This window comes from Antennarius striatus, chromosome 6 (assembly GCF_040054535.1).
Source record: "Antennarius striatus isolate MH-2024 chromosome 6, ASM4005453v1, whole genome shotgun sequence".
NCBI classification, from domain to species: domain Eukaryota; kingdom Metazoa; phylum Chordata; class Actinopteri; order Lophiiformes; family Antennariidae; genus Antennarius; species Antennarius striatus.
The window spans coordinates 10,927,751-10,952,875 of record NC_090781.1 but is presented as its reverse complement, the minus strand read 5'-3'; the positions used below and the strand labels follow the sequence as shown (position 1 = coordinate 10,952,875).

The 25,125-nt window shown below is 38.9% G+C and overlaps 3 protein-coding genes across 3 annotated transcripts; 2 read left to right on the top strand and 1 right to left on the bottom strand.

Moving 5' to 3' along the window:
* The first annotated feature begins 150 nt into the window (after nucleotides 1–150).
* paf1 (PAF1 homolog, Paf1/RNA polymerase II complex component) lies at nucleotides 151–8,433 on the top strand. Its single transcript, XM_068317320.1, has 14 exons — nucleotides 151–384; nucleotides 1,073–1,102; nucleotides 3,932–4,024; nucleotides 4,109–4,230; nucleotides 5,099–5,165; nucleotides 5,259–5,360; nucleotides 5,446–5,551; nucleotides 5,833–5,901; nucleotides 6,461–6,564; nucleotides 6,664–6,780; nucleotides 6,889–7,017; nucleotides 7,208–7,313; nucleotides 7,515–7,593; nucleotides 7,678–8,433. The coding sequence occupies exons 1-14, from the start codon at nucleotides 338–340 to the stop codon at nucleotides 8,106–8,108; spliced, it is 1,602 nt and encodes a 533-aa protein (XP_068173421.1). The 5' UTR covers nucleotides 151–337; the 3' UTR covers nucleotides 8,109–8,433.
* Nucleotides 8,434–8,891: 458 nt separating this feature from the next.
* gmfg (glia maturation factor, gamma) lies at nucleotides 8,892–10,682 on the bottom strand. Its single transcript, XM_068317321.1, has 7 exons — nucleotides 10,584–10,682; nucleotides 10,114–10,210; nucleotides 9,931–9,980; nucleotides 9,802–9,851; nucleotides 9,599–9,681; nucleotides 9,452–9,525; nucleotides 8,892–9,084 (listed from the first exon to the last, which is right to left on the bottom strand). The coding sequence occupies exons 1-7, from the start codon at nucleotides 10,665–10,667 to the stop codon at nucleotides 9,013–9,015; spliced, it is 510 nt and encodes a 169-aa protein (XP_068173422.1). The 5' UTR covers nucleotides 10,668–10,682; the 3' UTR covers nucleotides 8,892–9,012.
* An 803-nt stretch (nucleotides 10,683–11,485) lies between these two features.
* On the top strand, nucleotides 11,486–24,852 carry LOC137596666 (protein Smaug homolog 2). Its single transcript, XM_068317363.1, has 13 exons — nucleotides 11,486–11,796; nucleotides 13,188–13,694; nucleotides 13,798–14,268; nucleotides 14,822–15,064; nucleotides 15,172–15,281; nucleotides 15,595–15,681; nucleotides 16,987–17,278; nucleotides 17,461–17,546; nucleotides 17,845–17,960; nucleotides 18,140–18,338; nucleotides 19,200–19,326; nucleotides 21,580–21,663; nucleotides 22,038–24,852. Exons 2-13 carry the CDS (start codon nucleotides 13,499–13,501, stop codon nucleotides 22,064–22,066), a joined length of 2,040 nt encoding a protein of 679 aa, XP_068173464.1. The 5' UTR covers nucleotides 11,486–11,796; nucleotides 13,188–13,498; the 3' UTR covers nucleotides 22,067–24,852.
* The last annotated feature ends 273 nt before the right edge of the window (nucleotides 24,853–25,125 follow it).

Here is a 25,125-nt window from a genome sequence, read left to right as displayed (position 1 = left end):
CCCAGGTATGTCAGGTTTGTAGTTGTGAATCAAAACAGCCCAACAGTATTTTTACCTGTACAACAGAGCTGAACACCTCGCACGCCACGCCGGAAGGGGTCGCTCTTTTTAGCGATTGCTTAAAGCGATTTTAACCCTACATCATTTCCGGGGCTTCTTCCCATCCTGGATAAAGTATTGCGGTAACGCTACAAGAGACACTGTTGTGCTACAATTATTCGGACGGGTTGTGATAGTTTTGCGTAGATTTATCCAGGGCGAGACATTTGGCCCTAACAAAAAATATTTGCGCAAAGAAATTACTTCTGATCGTAGTTGTCAGCAGTTTGACATAAACATGGCTCCAACGATACAGACACAAGCACAACGAGAAGACGGCCACAGGTGAGTTAAAAAGTGACTGTCGTTAAGTGTTTTCACGTAAACATTGAACGTTAAAAATTAAAAGCATGGAACGCTAAATTGCTCGCCTTCATATTTTGCTAATGTTAGCTAACATTATTAGTCAGCTAGCTACGTAAACAAGCAAGCTAAACGCTTCTCTTTCGTGCTAAGCTCTTTGATAAAGTGATATAAGATGCCACTATTACAAAGCAGGACCAAATTATTACCTTACATGCTTGAATTTGATAAATCTGCCATGCTGCTTTAAATAAAATTTTAAAAAAACGAAAGCAAAACATTAGCAATATGCTAAATGCTATGTAGGCTACATTAAGATAGTTAATTACACAATTAAGTTATCCAAGCTTTAGATGTTTACCAACCAAGCCTTACAAATTAAACATGATTTGAACACGTATAATAAATCAGTTTATAGTTTGTATTTTAGGGTAGGTTGGCCACTAACTGGAGATAAAACCATTAATCTGTATACTTTTATAAATTGCAGACATTAGTGGTTTCTCATTCCGTCTAAGAAAATGTAAGATACATTCATCTGTGTAAGCATAACATGGGAGCAGTGATTAATGCTACAGAACACAGTCAATAGGATGTTAGGAAAATGTAGCACAGTTAATTTTTAGTTTGTGATACATGTAAACAAGTTTAATGTCTTCCTTTCTTGTAGGCCATCCACACACCGAACTGTTCCAGAGAGGTAAGAAGTAATAGCTTTCATGTTTTTAAACACATGTTATATCTATAATGATTTTAATTCTTAGCATTTGCATTTTTTTATGTCATGGTCTTTTGCTGTAGAAATGTTTTATGCATTCATTTCAACAGTTTAGCACATGGCCAATATTTGGCCCTATAATAATAACATAAATGGGGCGGCAGTGGCTCAGTGGTAGAGCGGGCAGTAGAGCGTGTCGTCAATGTTCCAAGATCAGGGGTTCGATACCTGCTCCCACCCAAATATAACACCCGGCGTGTGAACAGACATTGGGAGGTGTCAGTTCAACTCTGGAGCACTGTCGAGGCGCCCTTGAGCAAGGCGCTGTCCCTCTTACAAGTTATTTATTTTGGCACACCACAAAGCAGCTGCCCGCCACTCTACCTCCCTCTGCATGCGTACAGGCGTGTGTGTGTGTGTGTGTGTGTGTGTGTGTGTGTGTGTGCGCACAGGGCCTGTACTCACAAATTAGAATATAAAAAACTTACTTGTAAGGCTTTTTTCCCCAGTGACATCTATGGTCGCAGCTTTTTCCATACATCAAAACACTGTGATGATGTAATTGATATAGGCGTTCACAATTAGTAGGAACACAGTTTATTTGTCAACAAAAAGAGAAACTTAAAAAATGCATTATGTTGTGACACATAAGGCATCTATACCATATGGAAATGTATTTCTAAGTGAAATATGACAATGAGGAAGAATATGAGAAGTTGTTTGGAGTCCTCTATATTTACTCTTATGTGTAGTCGTAATCTAATAGTAGTGGTTTATTATAAAAGTGGTAGCATGTTATATGCACATGTATTGAGGGATGGTTGGCGTAGTTACCAAAAATCTGTGAAGGACGCCAAAAGACAATATTTCTCTGACCTTGTTGTTTCGAACTCACACACACCTCGTGTGTTGTTTAAAGTTATTAACTCTACTCTGAGGCCACCACCGACTGTTGGATATGACACCTCTCCTGCACCGTGTGAAACCTTTCTTAGCTTCTCCATTAGTAAAGTGTCTTCTGCCAGAGCACTTGTTTCACCTCCATCCACTGACCCTTCAGTCTCGGTCTCCTGCACTACAGTGTTTGATACACTTGAAGCTGTGACCCTGCCTTATGTACTGGAAATTGTTACTCATTTGAAGCCCTCTGGTTCTCCTGAGGATGCTGTTCATCCTCGACTTTTTAAGGAAGTTTTCCAGGTTGTTGGTCCATCTTTTCTTGCTGTTATTAATAGCAGTTTGTCTTCTGGAGTGGTCCCTGCCAATTTTAAACATGCTGTGGTTAAACCTTTGCTTAAAAAATCCGGGCTGGATCCTGTGATAATGGCAAATTTTACACCCATCTCTAAACTGCCTTTTATTTCAAAAATCTTAGAAAAGATTGTGTACTCCCAGCTAACGGACTTTTTAAATGATCATGATATTTAGAAATTTTCCAATCTGGTTTTAAGCCATTGCACAGCACTGAATCAGCACTTTTAAAAGTTTTTAATGATATCTTTTTAGCGACCGACTCTGGTCATTGCGTTGTACTTGTACTCCTTGATCTGACATTTGACATGGTGGACCATTCTGCACAGCGAACATTCTGTGTCACTCTTAATAATTGTGTGTCCTCCACTACCCCTCTCTCTTGTGGGGTGCCTCAGGGCTCTGTGCTTGGCCCTCTGTTGTGCAATTTAGTGCAATTTTAAGAAAACATGGTATCTCTTTTCACTGTTATGCTGATGATACTCAGATATATGTCCCTCTTAAGAAGTCTGACTACAGTATAAAGCCGCTCCTTGATTATGTGACATTCAAACCTGAATGTCTCTGATTTTTTTTTAATTTTAATAAAAAAAAGACAGAAGTCATGATTTTTGGTGGCACTTCTGAAACCCCCGTGATCAATCTTGATTGGTTGGCAAGGTACAACAAGACAGTTGTGAACAACTTGGGGATAAAATTGGATAAAGAGCTTAAATGTGACAGCCAGATTAAAGCAGTGGTGAAATCAAGCTTTTTCCACTTGAGGCAGTAGGCAAAAATTATACCAATTTTAGGAAAAAAACATTTTGTGACAGTAATCCACACCTTTGTGACCACTTGGCTGGATTACTGTAACGGACTTTATGTGGGGGTTAGTGGGTCCTACATTGCCCGCCTTAAAGTGGTCCAAAATGCTGCTACAAGTCTTTTAACTGGAACAACAAAGTATGACCACATCTCACCGATTTTAGCATCACTGGACTGGTTGCCCATACATTTTAGGATTCATTTTAAAATCCTTCTATTTGCTTTTAATCCATAAATGGCCCGGCCCCACTTTACCTCTCTGAGCTACTTAATCCATACACGCCCAGCCGATGTCTCAGGTCAGCTGACCAGCTGCTCCTCACACAGCCTAAAGTCAGGCTGAAGCTCAAAGGGGAACGTGCTTTCTCGGTTTCAGCTCCTAAATTATGGAATGCGCTCCCACTGCACATCAGGCAGGGTTCTTCACTGGCTCATTTAAAAACTATTCTTAAAACCCACCTCTTTTCCCTGGCGTTTGACACCCTTTAGAGTGTTTTGTATATTATTTTAAATTATTTGAATAGTTTTTATCTGATTTTATTTCCGCTTTTAACTTATTTGAAATTGTTTTATTGGATTTTTATTTTGATATTTTATTTAACTGCATTATGTTCATGGTTTTATGGCGCGTCTGTTCTGTTTTTTAGCTAGTTTCTGTGCAGCACTTTGGGAACCTTGTGTTTATTTAAATTGTGCTTTATAAATAAAGTAGATTGGATGTCTGATAATGTGTATGTTTTGTGCTCATGACAGGTCAGGAGTGGTCTGTCGGGTCAAGTACTGCAACAGCCTGCCTGACATCCCATTTGATCCCAAATTCATCACTTATCCATTTGACCAGCACAGGTACACATCACACCTCTCAATCATTACAGAGTACACACCGATGAACATGGACAAAGTTTCACCTGTGCTTTTCTGTTGTAACAGGTTTGTACAGTATAAAGCCACTTCTCTAGAGAAGCAGCACAAGCATGAGCTCCTGACAGAGCCAGACCTCGGCGTGACCATTGATCTCATAAATCCAGACACCTACCGTATAGACCCCAATAGTAAGTTGTTACCTCTCACCCCCTTGCATCGCTGACAATGAAACCATAAATCTCTAAATTGTTCATTAATTTTATAAGGTAATGATTTAGAAAACAACTCTATTACCTAAATTATTTATTAATTTAACAAAGTAGAAAAATAAGATTTTATTTTCAAACCACTTAAAATCATTTTGTAAAATATATGCCTATTATTTTTGCTGCGTGCAACTTGTTTTTTTTAAAGAATTAGAACAGGGACTGTTTTGGAACTTTCCACAAGTAAAGGTAATCGGCAGGCCAGACTACTGTATTCTAAATGGGTCTGAATGGGGCTCATTCTGTCTTGACAGCTGTCTTGAAGCAACATATACAGTATTGCCCAAGAGACATCTCTCTGAGGGCATTCTTGTTAATTGAAGCCAAACTGCATTCTGCTTATTTTACAAAAGTTTGGCTTCATAGTACAAGTATTCAAATGCTAGAACCACTTTCCTGTAGTCAAAACCTGTCAACCATTGAACATTTGTGATGTGTGATTAAATTGGGAATGGAAAATAACTGAAAATTTAGCACATGAATTCTAAAGGTCCTCAGTGTTTTTGAAGTGTTGTTGAATGACATGGTGGTGTTAGAACAGAAATATGACAGTGCAGCAATTTGTACTGTAGATTTTTGCTGAGTTTGTATTTGTTGATATTTGTATAGTAGAATGTTTATTCATCAGTTTGAATATTAAACATTTTGCCCTTGTATAAAGATCACTTGACTTTTTAGTTTGTAAAGTAAATGTAAATTATTGCCGTCTGTCTGTCTCCTTACTTTTTTTCTGGAAGAGGTTACCTCATCAAATTTCTGTGTAGACTAAATCAGTCTTATAAATTTACAGTACATTTGGATCCAGCTGATGAAAAACTGCTGGAAGAAGACATCCAGGCTCCATCAAGCTCAAAGAGGTAGGGCTGTTGAACATGCATCTTTGTTTTACAAATAGAAAAGAAATTGTATAAACTCTTTGTACGATATATTTTTTCCTTCTTGAATCAAAGATCCCAGCAACATGCCAAAGTGGTCCCGTGGATGAGAAAGACGGAATATATTTCTACAGAGTTCAACAGATACGGTGTTTCCAATGAGAAAGTGGAAGTCAAGTAAGTTTTGCAGTTGCAGTAAATATGTTCAAAATGTGACCATAGATCTGACTGTGTAATATAAATAATCGGATTTTGTGTGTAGGATTGGTGTGTCTGTCAAACAGCAGTTTACAGAAGAGGAAATCTATAAGGACAGAGACAGTCAGATTTCTGCTATTGAGAAGACATTTGAAGATGCACAGAAATTGGTGAGTCATCTTTTACCTTTGCCACCCAAAGTAATCTTGTTAAACGTCCATCATATTTCAGGAAACATGAAAAAAAAACAGTAGTTGGAACGTAGACATTTGGGGGAATCCTTGAACTGGTCTATGAGATATTCCTATTGGTCTGCTCTGTACATGATAAGACTCTTGCTTTCCAATGCAAATCACCATAATAACTCCAAAACGTAATACTATGCTTTGACAAATAGGAGGATTTGTTCATTGTAAAAATGAACTGCGGTTGGCATTACCTGTCTTTTCAGATTACACAGCATTACAGCAAACCCCGAGTTACTCCTGTGGAGGTGTTACCTGTGTTCCCCGACTTCAAGGTAAACCACAATTTTATTGTAGATGAACTTGTAGAGTCTCTGTTCATTTGGAATGCCATGCTACTGGAGGAACGTGGGCTGATATTCTTTGCCTTAAATCACATAAATATCACAAAGTTGCAGTATTGTGAAGTGTGTGCATCTTATCATTCGCTTTTAAAACTGTATTGAACAGTTGTTTTTTTACTCTATCCTTTCTTTAAGCGAAGTTATTTTCAAACTTCTAAAAAATTATGAAGGCAACATATCAAACTATTAGGAACATTTTTAACATGTTAAATGTTACTTAATAGATCAAAAAGAAACCTGTCCATTAGTGTGTTTTCATGACAAACCAATAGTTGAGGGTGAAGTACAAAAAGTACAGGGTATTGGACACTACTTTGTTGCTTTGGTATTTTGCGTGCTTTTACAAATGTGAAGTAAGTTTTAAATTGTGTTTATGAAGGACTTTGAAATTACATGTAATTTAGACTATAAACTGTGGGAAATATGGGAACTGAACAGACAAAAAAACATCTCACAATATTCTAAATTCTTTCACTCTTTCTTCTCCCAGATGTGGATTAACCCATGTGCTCAGGTCATCTTTGACTCTGATCCTGCACCTAAAGACATATCAGGACCAGCAGGAGTTGAAATGATGTCTCAGGCCATGATCAGGTGCCTGCAAAATAATTTCTGTGTGGAACTGTTTTTGTATCGTAATATACTTGTATAAATTTGCATAAATGCCAATGATGTTTTCTGTCTCTTGATCAGAGGAATGATGGATGAGGAAGGAAATCAGTTTGTGGCCTACTTTCTTCCCAATGAAGACACTATTCGCAAGCGCAAAAGAGACTGTGACGAGGGGATGGATTATATGCCTGAGGAGCTGTGAGTATAAAATAATAGATTAATATGGAAATCTTTTTGCCAACTTTTTTTGTTTCGCCTATTTTAATTTATATACAAGAAATAATGCTTTTATTTATTGTGTTTCAGGTATGACTATAAGATTGCAAGGGAGTACAACTGGAACGTTAAGAACAAAGCCAGCAAGGGTTATGAGGAGAACTACTTTTTCATCTTCAGAGATGGAGATGGCGTTTACTACAATGAGCTAGAGACGAGGTAAAGCGATCAGTGTTTTTTGTTGCACTTTAACACAAAGAAAGTAAGATTTTGATATGTTTTATGTCATCCTGTCTATCATTGAGAAAGTTGGTGTTCATTCATAACACACAAAGCAAGTAGCACCTGCCACAGCATAAGGGTTTTCATGGCAGGATAAACACCCTCTGGCCTTTCCTCTGTCCTGCAGAGTGCGTCTTAGCAAGAGGAGAGCCAAGGCTGGAACTCAGTCAACCACAAATGCTGTGCTGGTGTGTAAACACAGAGATATGAACGAGAAGGAACTTGAAGCCCAGGTGAGTGTGTTTGAAATCAACAAAATATCGTTCAACACAGGGTAAAACTATTGTTTGTTTTACTACCAGACTTAGAGCAGTGCTTTTCCAGCATGACTCGGTTGATCCAAACTGTAGATAGGAGTTGCTTTAGCATTCTCTATAAGTTCTGTGACACAAAGAGTATGTTCGTAACTGATTCCCTTTCATTATGGCTATCAGGAAGCACGTAAAGCTCAACTGGAGAACCATGAGCCAGAAGATGAGGAGGAAGACATGGATAAGGACATGCCAGATTCCGGTCAGTGTCTTTTTTTTACCATTACTGCAGTTTTACAGATTTTGCAGATGTTTACAGATTTGATGTTTTATTTGTTGTTTCCAGGTGATGAGAAAGATAAGGGCAGTGGCAGTGAAGCAGAGAATTCTGGTAGTGAGTCCGAGAGGGAAGACGAAGATGAGCAAGAACAAAGGGGAGAAGATGATGAAGAAGACGAGGACAGAGGGAAGCGAAGGAGGAAGGCAAGTGGCAGTGGGAGTGAGAGCGGTGAAGAGAGGACCAGAGAAATGCGAGACGAAGAAGAGATCTTTGGCAGTGATGACGACAGTGATGACAACGAACCCAAGAACTCTGGCAGGAGCAGCGGGGAGGAGGGCAGTGGGAGCGAAGATGAAGGGGGAAACAGAGGAGGAAGCAGGAGTCGCAGCGCTTCTCCGGCACGCAGCGACCGCAGCAGCGAGCACTCAGAGAGGGCTCAGAGTGGAAGTGGAAGCGAGAGAGGCTCAGATTCCAGTGATGCCAGTGACAGTGAATAGGACGAGTTGGAAAGGCACTCGTGTCATTTGTATGCTCTTCTCCAAACTACAGTCTTTAACTGTCACTGACCCCTGACTTCAAGTGAGTCAGGGGCTGCAGTCTCAATCATTGCAAATATGAAATGAAATTATGTGGGAAGATTCTTTTTGACCAGGGACATCTCCCTTTTATTTGTAGATATTACACACCAGTAGCTTCTTGTACACTATGCCTGTGTCCGATATTCAGTCCAAGGCAATGTAGAAATGTCTTTATCCTCCCAACAAGTCATTGTCTTACAGCTTTGAAGTGAATAATAAAGTACAGGTGATGTTTTATAAGAAACCTGGTCATCAATCGTTTATGTTTTTCCATTTAACCGATATAGGAACCTTTGTGTTAACACAGACGGCAAAACTATTTTAAAACTAAGCCAAAAACAGGTGCTCCCTGTGTATCTTTAGTTGTTTGGCACACATATTGCAAACTCTACATGACTTCACCAGACATGACACATATTGTCAAAGAGTAGTGTCATTGGCATTTTGGATTTTCAACTACAGTAATTACATTTTTTTTTTCCATTGATTTTTTTTTTTAACCAGTCATGAGAGAAAGGCAGCCATGTCTGGAGTGCATTTTAGAAATGATATACAGTATTCTAGCCTCACCAACCTTTGGCTTTAATCACAAACATGCTTCCACAGTAACTGAAAGGCATTCAACTTGTCTGAAGCACATCTCGCAAAAATACACACTTTGGCATTAAGAAACATGTGGCTATAAGTGACTTGAGACATTCAGTAATTGAAAGATTTTACTTATTCTCAATGCAATGTATCATGTTCATCTTGATTTTTTTGTCATTAGTCATTTAATAGTATCAAAACAATAACATTGTAAAAAACAATGCAGCTGGTGTAGTCAGCGAAAGAATGACAATTGGTTCTTCAGCCATTCTTCCGTCAATTCCTCAGCATGTCTTGTGTCAAAGACCTCAGAGAAAAAGAAGATGTCACATTAAAATTCTGATTGCAGTGTCATAAAAAATAAATAAATAATAATAAAGAAGCTCAGAAAGAAGCTGACCAATGAATGGCTGCTAAATGAAGACATGCTAAGGCAAAAGCATATTAAAAATAACCTACATTCAATACTTGAATGTTTTGATGAGGTGAAGGTTCAAATAAATGTATGACAGACCAAATTTCAGACGGATCAGCTGGACAATGTATTTGGCATATTAACTTTTAGTGGCATGTCTCAAAACGAATATTTAATTTTACAGTCTAGCCATCCAGATTGTTGAACCCATTCTTTAACATAACACCTGAGCTGTGAACTCAGAACTGTGAGACGGCACCTTTGTCAGCTTTGCAGTTTGGACCAACTGAGTCTTGCTGCCTGCATACATGATCTGCTGCTCTGGCTTACATCCTGTGAGAATCGAAATGAACTTTTACCAGTCAAAAGTACCAGTAAATTATAAACAGATGCTATGTGTACTCACCCTCTGGACTGGAAAAAATCAAACATAGCGGGTAAGAGACCCTCCCATCATCATGGACATATTTGTAACTGTAGACAATGAATGTGCACAACCGCTCCGTCAAGGAAGATCAACTTTGTTAGAATGTTACCGTACAAGTGAAGAGATGTAATTGCTACACTATGAAGCTTTTCATATATTTATGAGACATCCAGTCAGGATATCTGGGTTGCCGTTCAGGAAGTTCACCTCTCAAGTCATCCAGTGAGATGTCCTGAAAGCCAAAGTTGACTCTATGACTTTGGATTCTGAGAACACCAAAAAAGTTCAAATGCAAAAATAAATGTACTTGCCTCATATTCTTCTTCAAGGATAACAAGTTTTTTCTTCATGTCTATTTTAACTGAGAAATGAAATCAGAAAATGTTAAAACACTGACACTTGTATTAAATGTGAATTTTTATTTTTTAAGTTCCAAACAATTAAAATTGACATAGAAGTATCTATAGAATTATTATTTAGCAAATTATACTTACTTAGTAAGGCAGCATTGTTGGTTTCTTTTCGAAACCTAAACTTTTTCAGCTTCTCTGTCAGACTTTCATCCACTTCACACACAACCAGAGAGCTTGACTGCAAAATATAAAAAGATAAAATAACTGATGCAGTGTCAATCTGAAAAGTCTTAATGCCTCATGATGTTCCAGACCCTTGGGCAAATAAAACTGACAGGTATAAAAATCAGAAATAGAAACACCAGAACAGGCGTCTTGATCTTTTGAGATGCATTAAATGTTCATAACACTATTCTGACATATTGAGGGCAGGAAATGTCTGTGCAACAATGTAGCTTCCTGTGTGAAAGAGCACAGGGGATAGTCAACTTGTGTCGCAATGGAAACAAAAAAATACTCTACACAATGCGTATAACTGACAGTTCATCAAATCTGGTCAAATTCAAGAGAAAAGCACAAATTTTCAAGGCAATCACATGAGTTTCACCTACCATTCTGAGGGGATCTTTGTAAGTCTTCCTCAGAGTAATGCTGCCAATCTGACAGTTGGGCAGGCACACAGTAAGAGCATGCATAACTTCTGCTTCCTGTTTTCAACAGTACAAGAAGTCTCCAGTTTGCAAAATCAACCAAGTTTGTCCTGAAATTAAAAAAAAAAAAATTTTGTCAGATGTAATTCTGTGAGGTCAGAATTATGAGTAGCAATCACCTGTTGAATGTTGGTAGGGGACTTGTTAAATGTTAATATATCCATACAGATATAATTTGAAGGCAACCTAATTTCCCAGTTTGGGATGATTGAAATAAAATCAGTGATTACAATGGTCGTCAGATAGAATTCAATGGAATAAGACAAAATGTATAAAAAGTAAATACATTTTCTTTTAAATATAATTAAAATAAATACAGCAAAAGTAAATATATTTTGATTTGGTCCTCACACATACACACACACACACACGCACGCACGCACACACACACACACACATACTGTGCACACACACACACACACACACACACACATATATATATATATATATATATATATATATATATCGGTATGTATGTACTAGAATATAACAGTTTTAGCATTGTAACACATAACAATTACTTTTTCAAAAAAGTTTGGACATGGTATATGTTTTCAATTGAATCAGAATGTGTTGATTTGTGTTGATTTTGTATGTATGTATGTATGTATGTATGTATGTATGTATGTATGTATGTATGTATGTATGTATGTATGTATGTATGTATGTATGTATGTATGTATGTATGTATGTACAGTTTGTATGTAATTAGTGCCATATGTGACAAAGAACCCAGGGGGCGGAACAAGGTGCTACTTACCGCCCAGACGTATGACGTACGCGAACGTCTGACGTCACTCAAAATCGAAGTAGAATTCTCCAGGCGTACGTTATTTTCTGCTTTGCAATAAACATTTTGTATATACCTTCTTTAATATGATTTGTTTGAAACCACGAGAGCTCGCTGCTTTGAAGGAATACCCGTAAGGAAAACCTCGGAGGAGATTGAAATCTACGCTTCTTTCAGCTAAGCCAACGTTGTTGCATCTGTTAGCAAAACTTGCTACCTAAGAAGCTAGCGCTAGCATTTTTGCTCACTATCCCTGCCCTACCGTCGAGCTAGCTGTGCATTAGCACCTTAGCCTAGCTCGCTAACCAGTCACAATTGACAAAGGTAAACAACAATCCCCATGAGTGTGTTTATGTTAAATTGCAACTACCATAACTTTGTCTTGTCAACTTGTAACAGGCGTCATTCGATTAAAACTGCGTTTTAGCCTCCCTGTTCCCACCGCTAAGATTGAAGCACGAAACGGAGAGAAGGGGCAGCAACAGTGTTAACCACTAACAATACAAATTGTGAATCCCATATCAATGACGAGGCCGACCGAGCTAGTAATGAAAAATCGATGTTTTCTTGTGCTTTGTGTCACAGTGAAACCGACGTGTTGAAAATGTTTCACTGTTCGGAAGCACAAGATAATGTCAAAAGCTGCGACATCTGTTGGGTATGCTGTTAGTATTGCGTTTTCATGGGTGGATTAAATTTGACACCACGATGAGACAGTCAAAATGCTAGTGCTATTACTGTTTTCACTTTTGTTACTTTGGTATACAGCGTTTGAAATGTAGGAATCTGTCACTTTATAGGCACGACCAAATACACTTAGTCTTTTGTTTGCTATGGACCCTCTTGTAAATGTGAAATGAAGTCTGTAAAGTCGTTTGCTACAGCTGTGACAGGGCCTCATATATTGTGGTGCTTCTTAACATGACCAGGCGCTGGAACATACTTCGATGCATCTGTTAAGAAACGTCTTGAATGCGTCTTGTAGTTTGCCTCAGTTAACCCAGATAACTGTGTCTTCCAGTATCCAACGCTATGCTGCTGATTGAAATGATGCCTGTTTGAACTTTATAGACATCAATCAGATCTTCTAACCAGACTCATGACTGTTCTATAATTAAAATTAGACTGTGATTTAACAGCTGGTACTGGTGTCAGCTGTTATGGCATGCACTGTTACCCCAAAGTTAATGTATGTTACTTTTCTTGAGGTGATAACTACTGTGTTATATTTAGTTGTTGGATATAAATGGAAATGATGACAGCCCGTACTCCTGTGACAGAAGTCTATCTTAGTTCAGTCTGTAAATATTACTACTGCCTTAAATGAAATGGACGCTTATCCTTCAAGTCAAGTTTTTTGAACACCTGTTGTGAACATTCTTTAACATTATGACTCGAAAAATTGAACAAGATGGATATGCATCCTTGTGAAGAGTTTAAGTTAGTAAAAGCCTAATTCAGGTAACACTCTTAATGTTGCTATAACGTCCAAGTTTATCAACAATTTATTTGAAATATAACACACAAAAAAAACAACCTATAAGTGATGTCTGTCTTGAATGCTCTGCAAATGAGATAGAAACATATGATCGATACAACACAAACTTTCAGCATTGTTTTAAACTGTCAAAGCACTCATGTTTGTTAATGTATTAAGTGTAGATGATGTCATTTTGAACACATGTCTAAGATTTTTCTGTCTGTTTATTTTACAGGGCACGTACAATGTGATTCAGAACATGCTAGAGTGAAACACTTCATTTCCTGTTGGAGTCATTTCTGACTACGGTTAACACACATAACCTCGCTTCAGAAGACATCCCTGATAATCCACGCGACACCATTATCTGAACTTCTTCTTGCACCTGAACCATGTGAGGGCCCCTCGGTCCAGTCTGAGGGGATCTCAGGACTGTCACTAATATAACCCCGCTGTGCGGGGTGAGACTGTTGTTTCTGAGAGAACTGTCTTTCACTTCCCCTACCCATTTATACATTCCTTTTCTCCTTTATTTGGAGACACGCCATGATGTTCCGAGACCAGGTAGGTATCCTCACAGATTGGTTCAAGGGCTGGAATGAGTGTGAACAGACGGTGGCACTGTTGTCCCTCCTGAAGAGGGTGTCCCGCACCCAGGCTCGCTTCTTACACATCTGCCTCGAACACTGGTTGGCAGACTGCACAGAGATCCACATCCTAGAAGCTGAAGCGAACAATGCAGGTAAATTAACATTATTCCTTCCTAAAACTGAAGAAGGCACGCATTAATCAGGTCATAAAGGTTAATCATTGGTAACATTCTTGATTTGCCATTTTGTCAATAGCAATTGTTTGCCAGTGGCATCAGGAGCCAAAGGAGAAGGTTGTATCCTTGCTACTGTCCCACCTGCCCCTGCTGCAGCCACGCAACAGTGAGGCCAAATGTGAGTACATGAAGCTGCTGCAGAAGGTATTGAGTCACACTATTGAGAGTAGCCTGTTTGTGGAGGAAAGCAGACAGTTGCTATCATACGCGCTCATCCATCCTGCCACCACACTGGATGACCGCACCTCTCTGGCCATGTGGCTAAACCACCTGGAGGAGCACCTGTCTAGTGGCTATACACCCCGGCCCCCTTCTAGCCCGTACCACCCACACCAGGGCTCAGATGAATGGTCGAGCTCGGCTGAGGCTCTTGACCCTGGACACAGCTGGCATGACAAATCCCCATCATCCAACACCTCTCCAGCAGGCCAGAATGGGCATATGCCTTTCCCGGGTGGGATGTCTTCTCCCATCAACAGCAATAACACAGGTAATGTTTGTTACTGCAAGTAAATGGATTGTTATGGGAATGTGGCACAATTGTGTCTATGTTGTTGAAGTTTTCAGGATGTGAACAATTTTATCTCCCAACATAAAAATGGCAGGGGAATGATAAGTTGTCTTTTAGTTCAGTCATAAAACCTTTTTGTCTGGAGCATAACTGTAAATTTTAGCTTTACTGAAGTTTACATATATGTTAACCAGAGTACCGGTAAGTAGCTGTGGTATATTTGTTTTTTAAAAATATTTTCTGCAAATGGGGTAAAAAAAAGTTTCCATGGAAACTGAAACTTAAAGTGAGTTCCAAGCAAGAATGGTCATCTTTTCCAGAGCACATCTCATAGGCTGTATTTTAGCTTCTACTGTCTTAGTCATGATAAAGTATTGTGCTTACTTGTTTTTTGAGTTGGATTTTGGAATATTTCATATGCTGGTGCAGTTGTTGTACAGTGTTTTTGCTTCATGGATATGCCATTGTCAGTTATGTCTGGTTAAATAAATGCCTAAGAATGTTTTCCTGCATTTATTGTTTCCCATGCCAGCTGTGGGTGGGCAAATGCAGCCTAGCCCTCTGAAGAAGTCCATGTCCGTTATTCCATCCAGTCCCCAGGCTTGTGGATCTGAGTGGGGCAGCCAGGATGATGCAGGAGGCCGTCAAAGTTTCATTGCAACAGACCACGCACCTCTTTCCCCCCAGAGCAGTGTAGCCTCCTCTGGCAGTGAGCAGACAGAAGAACAGGGTTCCAGTCGCAACACATTCCAGGAGGATGGCAGTGGCATGAAAGGTCGGAGTTCATTACTGAAGTGGGCCAATGGTGCTCTTGAAAAAAAGTGCAACAGCTTTTGTGATATAAACTGATATGTAACATATCTTTCTTTGAATTTTTTTTAGATGTTCCTGCATGGTTGAAGAGTCTCCGTCTTCATAAATATGCGTCACTTTTCTCTCAGATGACCTACGAGGAAATGATGATTCTCACAGAGCAGCACCTGGAGTCGCAGGTTATTAAGTCTCTTTTTTTACATACATTGTGGCCAGTCTTTGATTATCCTACCCTTCCTATCAGTTGTGATGATTACTGTCCTCAAACCTGATGATACATCAACTCTCAATGAGGCATGAAATTAAGCAGCGCACCCCACAGTTAAATCCAAGCAGTCAGACATATAAATGGTGCAATTTTACTTCTGCCCCTTGGCTCTAATGAAACAAATGGTGATTAGGTTTGTTATTTAGTAACTGTATAAATTACTCAGTGTTTCCACAAGAAATGAGTTGCTTTCCTCTCATGCCTTTTGTTACTTTCCTTTTTAGAATGTCACTAAAGGAGCACGGCACAAGATTGCCTTAAGTATTCAGAAACTGCGAGAGAGGCAGAGTGTGCTCAAGTCTTTGGAAAAGGTAATTATATGGGATCTGTTGTTTTTTCTTATGGTCCAAAAACAGATAAACAATTGTTCCACATGTTGAATTTCCAATCATGCTTGATTAACAGTGAACCTGGAGATGTAGTCAGACTTTTATTTGGTTGTTGGAACAGAAGCGGACACAGAACAGCCAGTAGATATTTTGTATTTTCCTCTGGAATAATTCATTAACACAAACGTTTGTTTTTCTTGAGGTTTGACTCAAGATCTGTAGCAGATTTTTCTACACACCATGTCACCCTTAAACCCAAAGTGTTCCTCCCAGTAGCTGGGTTAATGTACTTTTCTGTCCTAGAATTGCTGAATATGTCACCAGATAGAATATTATTTGTACCATGGTCACTTACCAAAGGGAAAAAAAAAATTAGGCAATTTTTCAGTAGATTGCAGTTTAAGTAAATAACTGCTACCCTAAATAAATAAGGTTCCTGTGTAACGGAAACATCCACTACGTAATAAAAAAGGTAAAACATCAGCTACAACTTGGCAACGGGCAATATTTGTTTACAGAGTGCTCACAATGTGTTCCATTGGATTTTGTGACACTCTGAGCAAATCCTGGTTCTTTTAGGAGACTTCTGGGAATTAAGACCAACATAAGTGTTGAGATCATCAGTAAGATGAACAATAAAACATTTTACAATATTGTAGACTGAGCTTTAGTTCTGCTTCTCAAAATTTCACAGGAAAGTGCGTGTGTGTGTTGACCTTAATTGCGTTTTTTTTTTTTTTTAATGGTTAAAAGTTCCCACTTTCTTATGCAAATAGCGTGACAAATTGGACAGTTAGGGGAAAGAGTTTTTGACCCCTGTGGCTCAGCAGTGAGCCAGAAAGGTAACGTCATGCTAGCAGTACTCAATCTGTTGACCAACAGTGGACATAATTTAACAGTTTGTTTTCCAACAAGTCTGTGGAGTTTCCGTCTCTAAATCAGTAACACGGCTTTCACAAACAACTGAAAGGCCATGTGTTCTGTGTGTTCTGTGAAGATGAGAAGTGGGCAGGATGTCATAGGACATCTGGAAGTTTAGAGAGACTTTAGGGGCAGCTGCCTGCTGGTGTGTTATAGTCTCCATCCTGTGTTGAAGGTGGAGCTGTGTTTACACCTCATCATAATGACTAGATGTCCACAGCCAGTAAAGTATTTAATACAGTGAAGACAATTTCATTGGAAAGTTTACGTAGTTTATTACATCATTATTGGAAAATGCCAATTTTTTTTTACTCAACTGTTCCTTGATATAAAACCTGTGTCACTTATGTTGTAATGTCATGGCAGGATATTTTGGAAGGGGGAAACTTGCGAAATGCCCTCCAAGAACTTCAGCAGATTATAGTCACACCCATCAAGGCTTACAGCCCACCCAGTGCAGCACAATCTGCCCCGGACACTGCCACTGCCCCAGACACAGCCGCCTCCCCTTCAGATGCTACAAAAACAGGAGCAGACAAAGAGCCGGCCCCAGAAGGCTTCCAGTCCCACAACCCAGCTCCCTGTGAGGGAGACTCCCCCGCCACACCCATCTCAGAAGGCGACATTGCTGGACAGTTCACTCGCGTCATGGGTAAAGGTGAGAGAGAGGGAGAGGGAATGCATAAACCTGGCGCATGTGTGATTTCTACTCACAGGAATTGATCTTTAATGTTTTGTTAACACAGAGAAGATATAATCAGAAAATATTTTCTATTGTTTTTGGTTGAAGAAATAGGTGTTCCCAATCCATAAACTGTGGTTGTATTTTCTTGGTTCCAGTGTGCACCCAGCTGCTGGTCTCAAGGCCGGATGAGGAGAATATCAGCTGTTACCTTCAACTCATTGAGAAGTGTTTAACACATGAGGTGAGAACATCCAGACAGTTTCCTACATTTACTGACTCCTTTAATTCAAATTGAATGCATTCATTTTTTATTGTTGGTAGAAAATGAAGGCTCCCATAAATATTAAGTAATATATACAACATGCAGACAATGTGATATATTTGGTGTTGAGGGCTGAGAACACTGTCATTGTCTAAAAGTTTGTCATTTTCCTTGACAAAAAGAAATCACAAATTCCAGAAGCATCTGCTGGGATCCGATAGTGGGATCTAAAATTCTGATGCCTTTTTTCTCCTGCTGTGTCTTTCTGTGTTAAAAGGCGTTCTCAGAAACTCAAAAGAAAAGGCTGGTCACATGGAAGCAGCAGGTTCTCAAACTGCTCCGCCTGTTTCCACGGAAAGCTATGCTGGACATGCCTGTGTACCGTCAGAAAGGGTGAGATTCCACTTTTACGTGTCACCTCCCTCTCCTTATCCTTGCAACTGTTAAACTTTGCCTTCCATTTTCATTTTCCTCTTCGATTAGTAAGAACCATACCATTTTAGCTTCAGTGGGTGAACAAGCGGTTATTTTAACTCCGAAGATCTGTCCTTTTTTTGTTTGTGTTACACCAGCTGGACCTATGGGTCCAACTCCCTCCCCACAGCAGGCTCTGTGAGTGGAGTTGTAGCACGACGGGGGCAAAGGCAGTTCCAGATGACCCCACGAGGACTCCCAGCTGGACGCATTGGTCTCCTGAGTCCCAGTGGGATTGGGGGAGCATCTCCTCGTCACACACTCACTAGTCCTGCACTGGCAGGCCAGGGTAGACAAGTCAGTGTTCCTGTCATTACAGTTCATCAAATTTCGTGACGCATGTAACTTGATTTAGATCTCAGATAATTCATATGTCTCAAGTCATGTTGGCTAATTGATTCTTTGAGTTGGAATTAGTGCAAAAGGCTATACACAGCTTAAAGTACTAATTTAGGAAAATTTAAACCTCACATCATATTTGTAGCCACAGAACAAAAGGAAGAAGAAGATGAACTTTATTAATCCCCTTAACGGGGAAATTACGATTTTCACTCTATACATGATTTTGTGTTACATGCAGGATAAATAGTATTTGTGCAGGGCCCTAAAACAAACAACACACAAGGGGCCTGCTATTATGCAGTTAGTAATCACAGCACAACAGTATATGGGGAGGCAGAGTGAAGGGCAGCCACTTCAGGTAGCACCCAACTGAGCAGCTTGTAGGGGGCGGTGCCTTGCTCAAGGGCGCCTCGGCAGTGGCTGGGAGGTGAGCTGACACCTCCCACCGTCAGCTCACACTCCGGTGGGAAGTCCTGGCGGGAGCGGGATTCGAACCACCGATGGCTGGGCGATCAGTCTTCGTCTTCAAGACATCTGCTCTACCGCTGAGCCACTGCTGCCCCAGGCATTTGACTCAAATTTGATTTGGTTTAAAATTTCTTCACCTTTACCTTTTATTGTGTCTGAAGTTACTGACTTGTTTGATGACAGGTCAAAGCTGTTATAAAATAGTTCATATAACATGAATGAAAATAAACAATAGTTAAATTATCATGTTAAGAGAGTGAAAGGTTTTTGATGTACAACGTATATTATCAGAGATTAAGAAGTTTTTGCTGACGTGTTGACCATGACAGTTTGTGTTTTCTTCGATAGAACCTGTGGTTTGCCAACCCAGGGGGCAGCAACAGCATGCCGAGTCAGAGTCGCAGCTCTGTGCAGCGTACCCACTCCCTCCCTGTCCACACGTCCCCACAAACCATGCTCATGTTCCAGCAACAAGGTAGTACAAGCACTCGCCTGCAGTCTGACGTTGCTTTCGTTTGATTTCTTTCATAGTATTTAAGTGTGGCTATACTTGATCTTTTTTTCAAATTTTTTTACATTTTAATTCATTACTGTTCCCTACGTTGTCACCATCACAAGTCAAATCGTTTTAATTCTGAATTGGGAATGGTTAAAGAGAGAATTATTTTTTAAAATGACAGATTTGACTGTTGGTTTTGTGAGCTATTTAAGTTACAAAGTGTCAGATTCTAACAGAAAACTGCTCACCTTCTTTGCCAAGGACAAAATAACAAGGCGGCTTAGCAACATGTTGCAGTAAACAATCTGCAACCTCGTACAATATGTATAACCTTTTGGTGGCTTTGTTGTGTGTGTTCCAGATTTCACACAGGAGCATTCATTTGTAGCCTTGTAGGCATAGATTACTCTGTGAAATGGTTAATCTCTTCAGCATATGAATGAACCCATGTTTTCATTTCTCCATTGATGGGCTACACTTACTACTACTATTGTTGATTTTGTTTTTACATATACATTATAAAAAAAATGTAGTCATGTAGTTTTCATTGCAAACTAAAACAGAACACTCACAAGAAAGTTGTTTATGCTTCCTAAGCAATTGTGATTGTAATGTGTGGCTAGTCTTACTTAATTGCTGAGCTTGTTCATGTAGTGATCTTATGTCTTGTTTAATACAAAGACAACTGGCAGTGTGGCAAAAATAATGGTGTGTTCTAACCACAGGACCTCTTACAAGGGGGCTTTTGTGTGTTGCATGTTTGTGTGTAAACGGTACAACTGATGTGACTAGTACCCACGCAGCACACCAAGTACATAATGTCATGTAGATCTTTGTGGTTCTCTGGATTGTTTTTTGTTAGTATTGTTGACTTGATTATAGGATAGTATATAAATAGACAGGAGAGAGGAGGACATGAAATGGAGCGCAGGTCCTCAGCTGTAATTGAACCAGGGACACAAGTAATGTTTCAGCTATTAGACCACATCTTACTGTTTTTTTAAAGCTATTTAAGGAGTTCATTTGAATGAGCGTTACTCATTTCTTTTTATCCTTTTTAATGACGAGACGTATTACGGCAGAGGTTAACAGGGTGTACTCCTAGGTCCTCAAAATCAGGTTATTTAAAGATTTCTAAATAGATAACATCTGAGTGACCTCTTGTGAGAATGCTTTGGTTTGTAAAGAAGTGTGAAGTAAATTGTCAGGCGAAATGGAAACTTTAGACATTACTGTAGCTAGAGAAACAATCTCTAGAGTGATGTCACTGCATTCATATCAAACGGTGTCAAGTTTCCTTGTGAAAATTATATATAGCACAAGGTTTGAGTTGTAATCCGGCGCGTAAGAAAATGTGTGAACAGTGCAGCAAGTCTGATGCGATGAAGATAATAATTAAGATGTTGTACATGGATGAGTTCCACATGAATGTTACCCTAATGTCATGTGTCTCTTTTCTCACGATACTGATGCAGAAGTCAATGACTATTCAGTCTCATTTTACTGCTATAAGGTTCGAATATCACAGCACCTCAACGTCTCCCTCTAAGCGTTACAGGACGGTTCGTTGACTGCAACAGAAAATGACAAATGGTTAATATTTAATTATTTGAAAATCATATTGTGTGTTAGTTTAAAGACTGAGTCAGAGTTGATAAACACCAGGTAATAGCAAGTCAAACTGCTTTTATGCACGGCTTAAACAAAAGGTTTTTTTTCCAATATGTCAAACTGTTGCACCTGGGCAAAGTGTAGATGAGTGAGCCAAGCACGTTGTCCCTGTTGTGGACATTTGTTATGGTTTCACAAGAGACAACTCAAATGTGCTTGTTGCGTGAGGGATCAAGTTTTAACACAGCTTTTATTAGGAACTTCTTTCTACAATAAAAAAATATTTGTTTTGCTTATTTTATCAGTAATTTTAATGAAAGATGTAATTACTGGTAGTCGACATACAGTATATTGACTGAAAAAAGAATATTATGTATTCCTCATGAAAAACAAATAAAGGTTGACATCTATCGTAACATAGGCATTGACAAGTCTGTCTGTGTAGTAACTACACATTTCACTGAGTTAATTTCTTGTAATATTCTGGTTAAACAGCAGAAAAAAACAGGAAATTAACAAATTAATCCTTGTAGGACATTTAGATACATTTACTGCGTGGTAAAATGGACTTTGAGTAAAAATACCGTCAAGATTTTCATTCCTCACTTCTTCTCTCAGAATGCCAAGTTCCAGGTGCAGACCTGGAGATCAACCCCACGCTGGAGTCACTGTGCCTCAGTATGACGGAGCATGCCTTAGGGGGTAAGTTTCCTCAGCAGCAGCAGTAAACAGGACTAACACTGTTTTATTACTTATACAATACAATCAATCGTTCAAAGTCAGGTTGTAGAGGATGAGACACACCCCTGTGTGATGGTATGATCTACTGGCTTGACAAGTTAGATGGAATTCTGTTTCATTCCTTCGAGATAGATAACGTATTTCGTATCTGTGTATGCAGTATCCTGACATTTTATTCAGATACAGCTGCTGCAGGAAATGAACAAATGCCTGTTTTCTTCTTAACTGAAGAAAGCTGCTTCTCCTTATCCAGAAATATATCACATATGCTAAGTTAAATGAATCAATTGATTGTGATTGGAAAAACCTGAAAACTTTTATTATCTCCTCCTCAGATGGAACAGACCGTACATCAACGATATAACAAGAATGGAAAAATACACTTTGGTCAAGGCCTGTTAAGTTCCTCATCACCCAGCAAATAGATATACGTATGCTTAAGAAAACCAGGCAAAGCAGTCACTACAAAATGACAAAAAACTGTATATGTTCTCTAATATTTTTGTACTTTATTATATACATCTAAGTTTATTAAAAATGGAAAACAGATGATTATTATATTGCAGGACAGAGTAAAAAAAAAAAGCAAACTGCTCCATGTCACCTGCAGGACTGTGACATGATGTGCAGACTCAGTTTGCCATGGTCTGAGAGAAAAACAGCGAATTGGTGCTCCCTTAAATGGGTTCCTCCCTATGAGTTACTGTTCTTCTCCTCCTGCCTTGGAGGGAGGCTTCCTTACGAAACACACTGACAGTCACAGCCCCACACCACATAATATATGTATTGAGAAAACTCTCAGTCAGAAATAAGGCACTTTTGTTTAAATATGTCTCATATTTGCCACAAAATTGCAACTGACCCTCAGATACGTTCACCAAGGTTCCACTTGTAATCAGGTCTGGATTGGCAGAGATCAACACACACCTTAAATGCTTTATGAGCAGTTCTTGTGAGGGCTTGTGTTGGTTGAAACTTTCGTAGCTTTCCTTGGTTCTTTTATTCTTTTTATTCTCTCAGTTGCAAAGACAGAAAACAGAAGAGTAAAAGGATTTAGGAAAAGCCTGTAATTCAACAATGGGCACACCTTTTGTTATGGTTGTTTTTCCTTGAACAGATAATCTAAGTAAAAGTGACTGTCCTCCTCTAAATGTATACAAAGCCAAAGACATGGGTTGTGTGATTGTTAATTGAGAAGGATATTTGTAGTGAAATGCAAAGCAATGGTATAATATTTTTAAGAAGAAAAGCAGTTCAAAGAATTTATGCCAGCTGCAGTTTGTCTCTATTATTTTATACCCTACTACATAAATGATGATGAATCTCATTTTGTGCTGAGGAATCCCCAAAGGGTAAAATAAGGGCTGTCGAGGTTGGTTCTGTGCCAGAGCTGGTTTAATATTGAATTTATAAAAGCAAAGAGGTTAGATTGTTTTTAATTTTACACTCAAATGCTGGGTGAGAAAAAGATTAAACCCATTAAGCATGATCATTTGATAAAGGCTCTGGAGCACAGCGCCTGACCCTCACAGTGCCCTTGTCCTCACATGGCCAACGTGATGATTTGATGAATCATACTTTTCAAGGTGCTTGACGATGTCAATATTTTCTGTTTGTGTCTCAGTGTGTTTCAGTCTCAGAACCCTAACATTATCATATGGTATCAGTGTTGATCAAAAACTGTCTTATACAACCTCTGTCTTTGAATGTGGCAGAGCGGAGGTGCATGTATGTGTAATGGTCTTAACTTTCGGATCACTTTTGGTTGCATTATAAGGCAGGGATAACCATTCAGATTTTTTTTCAGCAGCACCATGGGAGGTCTGTCAAGTTAAGATAGTTATTTACAGATATCTTTTCCAATTGTATTTTTTACTCTCCCTCGATATTGATAACCTATTCTTATTTTCTATAATCGCATGTTTTGCCGCACTAATACAGCACTGTTGTAGATAGAGGACATGATGGTTGATGGTGCCCAGAGTTAACAACAGCTTCAGAGAAGAAATTTTGCAACCAATGTTGTATGTTTATATCGACTACATGTCACTGTTTACATCTCTTTTGGGTAATGCCCAGTTCATGCTATGCGATGTCACGAAAACTCCATTGTCTCACAATGTGACACTTTAAAGAACTGACGCCTTTTCGCACTTGAAGTTGATGGGTAGAACCCTAAAAAAAGCCTTCTGCCCCTAATTCATGGACTCCTCATGAGTCTCAGAACATTTTACAAGTGTTAACTGTATGAGACATGTAACTCCTGCTATTCTGTTCATGTGATTGATCTGTTAGCTGTTAAGTCCTGATAAACTGTCCATGTGGTGCCTGAAATGCACAGCTCCAGCTTCCTCACTGGTGTAGAGTGGTATTATAGTCATAGATTTCTTCAGAGCAGGCTCTTGAATAGATCTGACTTTCTAAAAGCATCTCTTTCATGCCCACAGGACTTTTATCAGTTAACAATGTGGAAAACTAAAACTTGGCTATCTCATTTTAACTATTCACTATATTGTTTATTGTTTTATGTTACAAATGGCTCAGATTATCCTTATTATTTTCTCTTGCTTTGGACAGCCTCCATATTTGACTGCAAAGACATGCAGAGGTACAATGCACCAGATTTCTACAAGGGATGCAGCAGGGGCTGACAATGCTTATCTGAGCCGCAAATTATGTCATTATGAGTAAACTAAACACTAATAACAGGCCAAGGAATATGTTTACTCCATTTTTACATTCCAGGGATGCATTAAATTAGTTGGCAAAAGCACTGCATAAGTTCCGCCTTACTTATTTTCACAAACCAAGCATCCACTAGGAGGTACAGAGCCTGTGTGGCATGACAATTTCTATTAAGTGGTGTTGGGATTATGTTTATGTCCCTGCCAGACTTAATTCTTGAATTTACAGGGCCAGCTGTAGGCTATGTTGCATGCATTTGTCTTGTACAATTTATATTTAATTATGACTCCCCAGACATGTTCTAATATTTTATGGACATTTTAAATCCCATCCTACACTATACGTTGTTTTTTTATTTTTGTTTTTTTTTTACTGTCACTCATGTGTGAATGGTATTCATGAAGTACACCATCAGCCGGATCAATGACAGTCCAAATAAAGAGGCTCAGTTCTTTTGCAACGTAACTTGTGGTTTGTGTCTGTTACATTTTCTTTAAAATTGTGTGTAATATATAATGTTTATATATATAATCTATGTATATATGTATGTACTGTATATATGATGTATATATATATGTGTATGTATATATATATACATATATATATATATACATATATATATTATATATGTATATTTATGTATATGTATAAAACGACTACCCGAATTTGCTCTGCTGAGGGCATTTAGTGCTTGTCACTACAAAAGAAATCGCTTACATATCCATACACTTCCGGGTT

Bases quoted from the DNA above. Each gene is read 5' to 3' on its own strand.
- paf1 (XM_068317320.1), top strand. From the start codon at position 338: ATGGCTCCAACGATACAGACACAAGCACAACGAGAAGACGGCCACAG. The intron at 1,103-3,931 runs GTAAGAAGTAAT...TGCTCATGACAG, and splicing joins CACCGAACTGTTCCAGAGAG to GTCAGGAGTGGTCTGTCGGG. The intron at 7,594-7,677 runs GTCAGTGTCTTT...TGTTGTTTCCAG, and splicing joins TAAGGACATGCCAGATTCCG to GTGATGAGAAAGATAAGGGC.
- gmfg (XM_068317321.1), bottom strand. From the start codon at position 10,667: ATGCATGCTCTTACTGTGTGCCTGCCCAACTGTCAGATTGGCAGCATT. The intron at 9,981-10,113 runs GTAAGTATAATT...TTCATTTCTCAG, and splicing joins CAACAATGCTGCCTTACTAA to TTAAAATAGACATGAAGAAA. The intron at 9,526-9,598 runs GTGAGTACACAT...CGATTCTCACAG, and splicing joins GATTTTTTCCAGTCCAGAGG to GATGTAAGCCAGAGCAGCAG.
- LOC137596666 (XM_068317363.1), top strand. From the start codon at position 13,499: ATGATGTTCCGAGACCAGGTAGGTATCCTCACAGATTGGTTCAAGGGC. The intron at 17,961-18,139 runs GTGAGATTCCAC...GTGTTACACCAG, and splicing joins CCTGTGTACCGTCAGAAAGG to CTGGACCTATGGGTCCAACT. The intron at 21,664-22,037 runs GTAAGTTTCCTC...TCTCCTCCTCAG, and splicing joins GACGGAGCATGCCTTAGGGG to ATGGAACAGACCGTACATCA.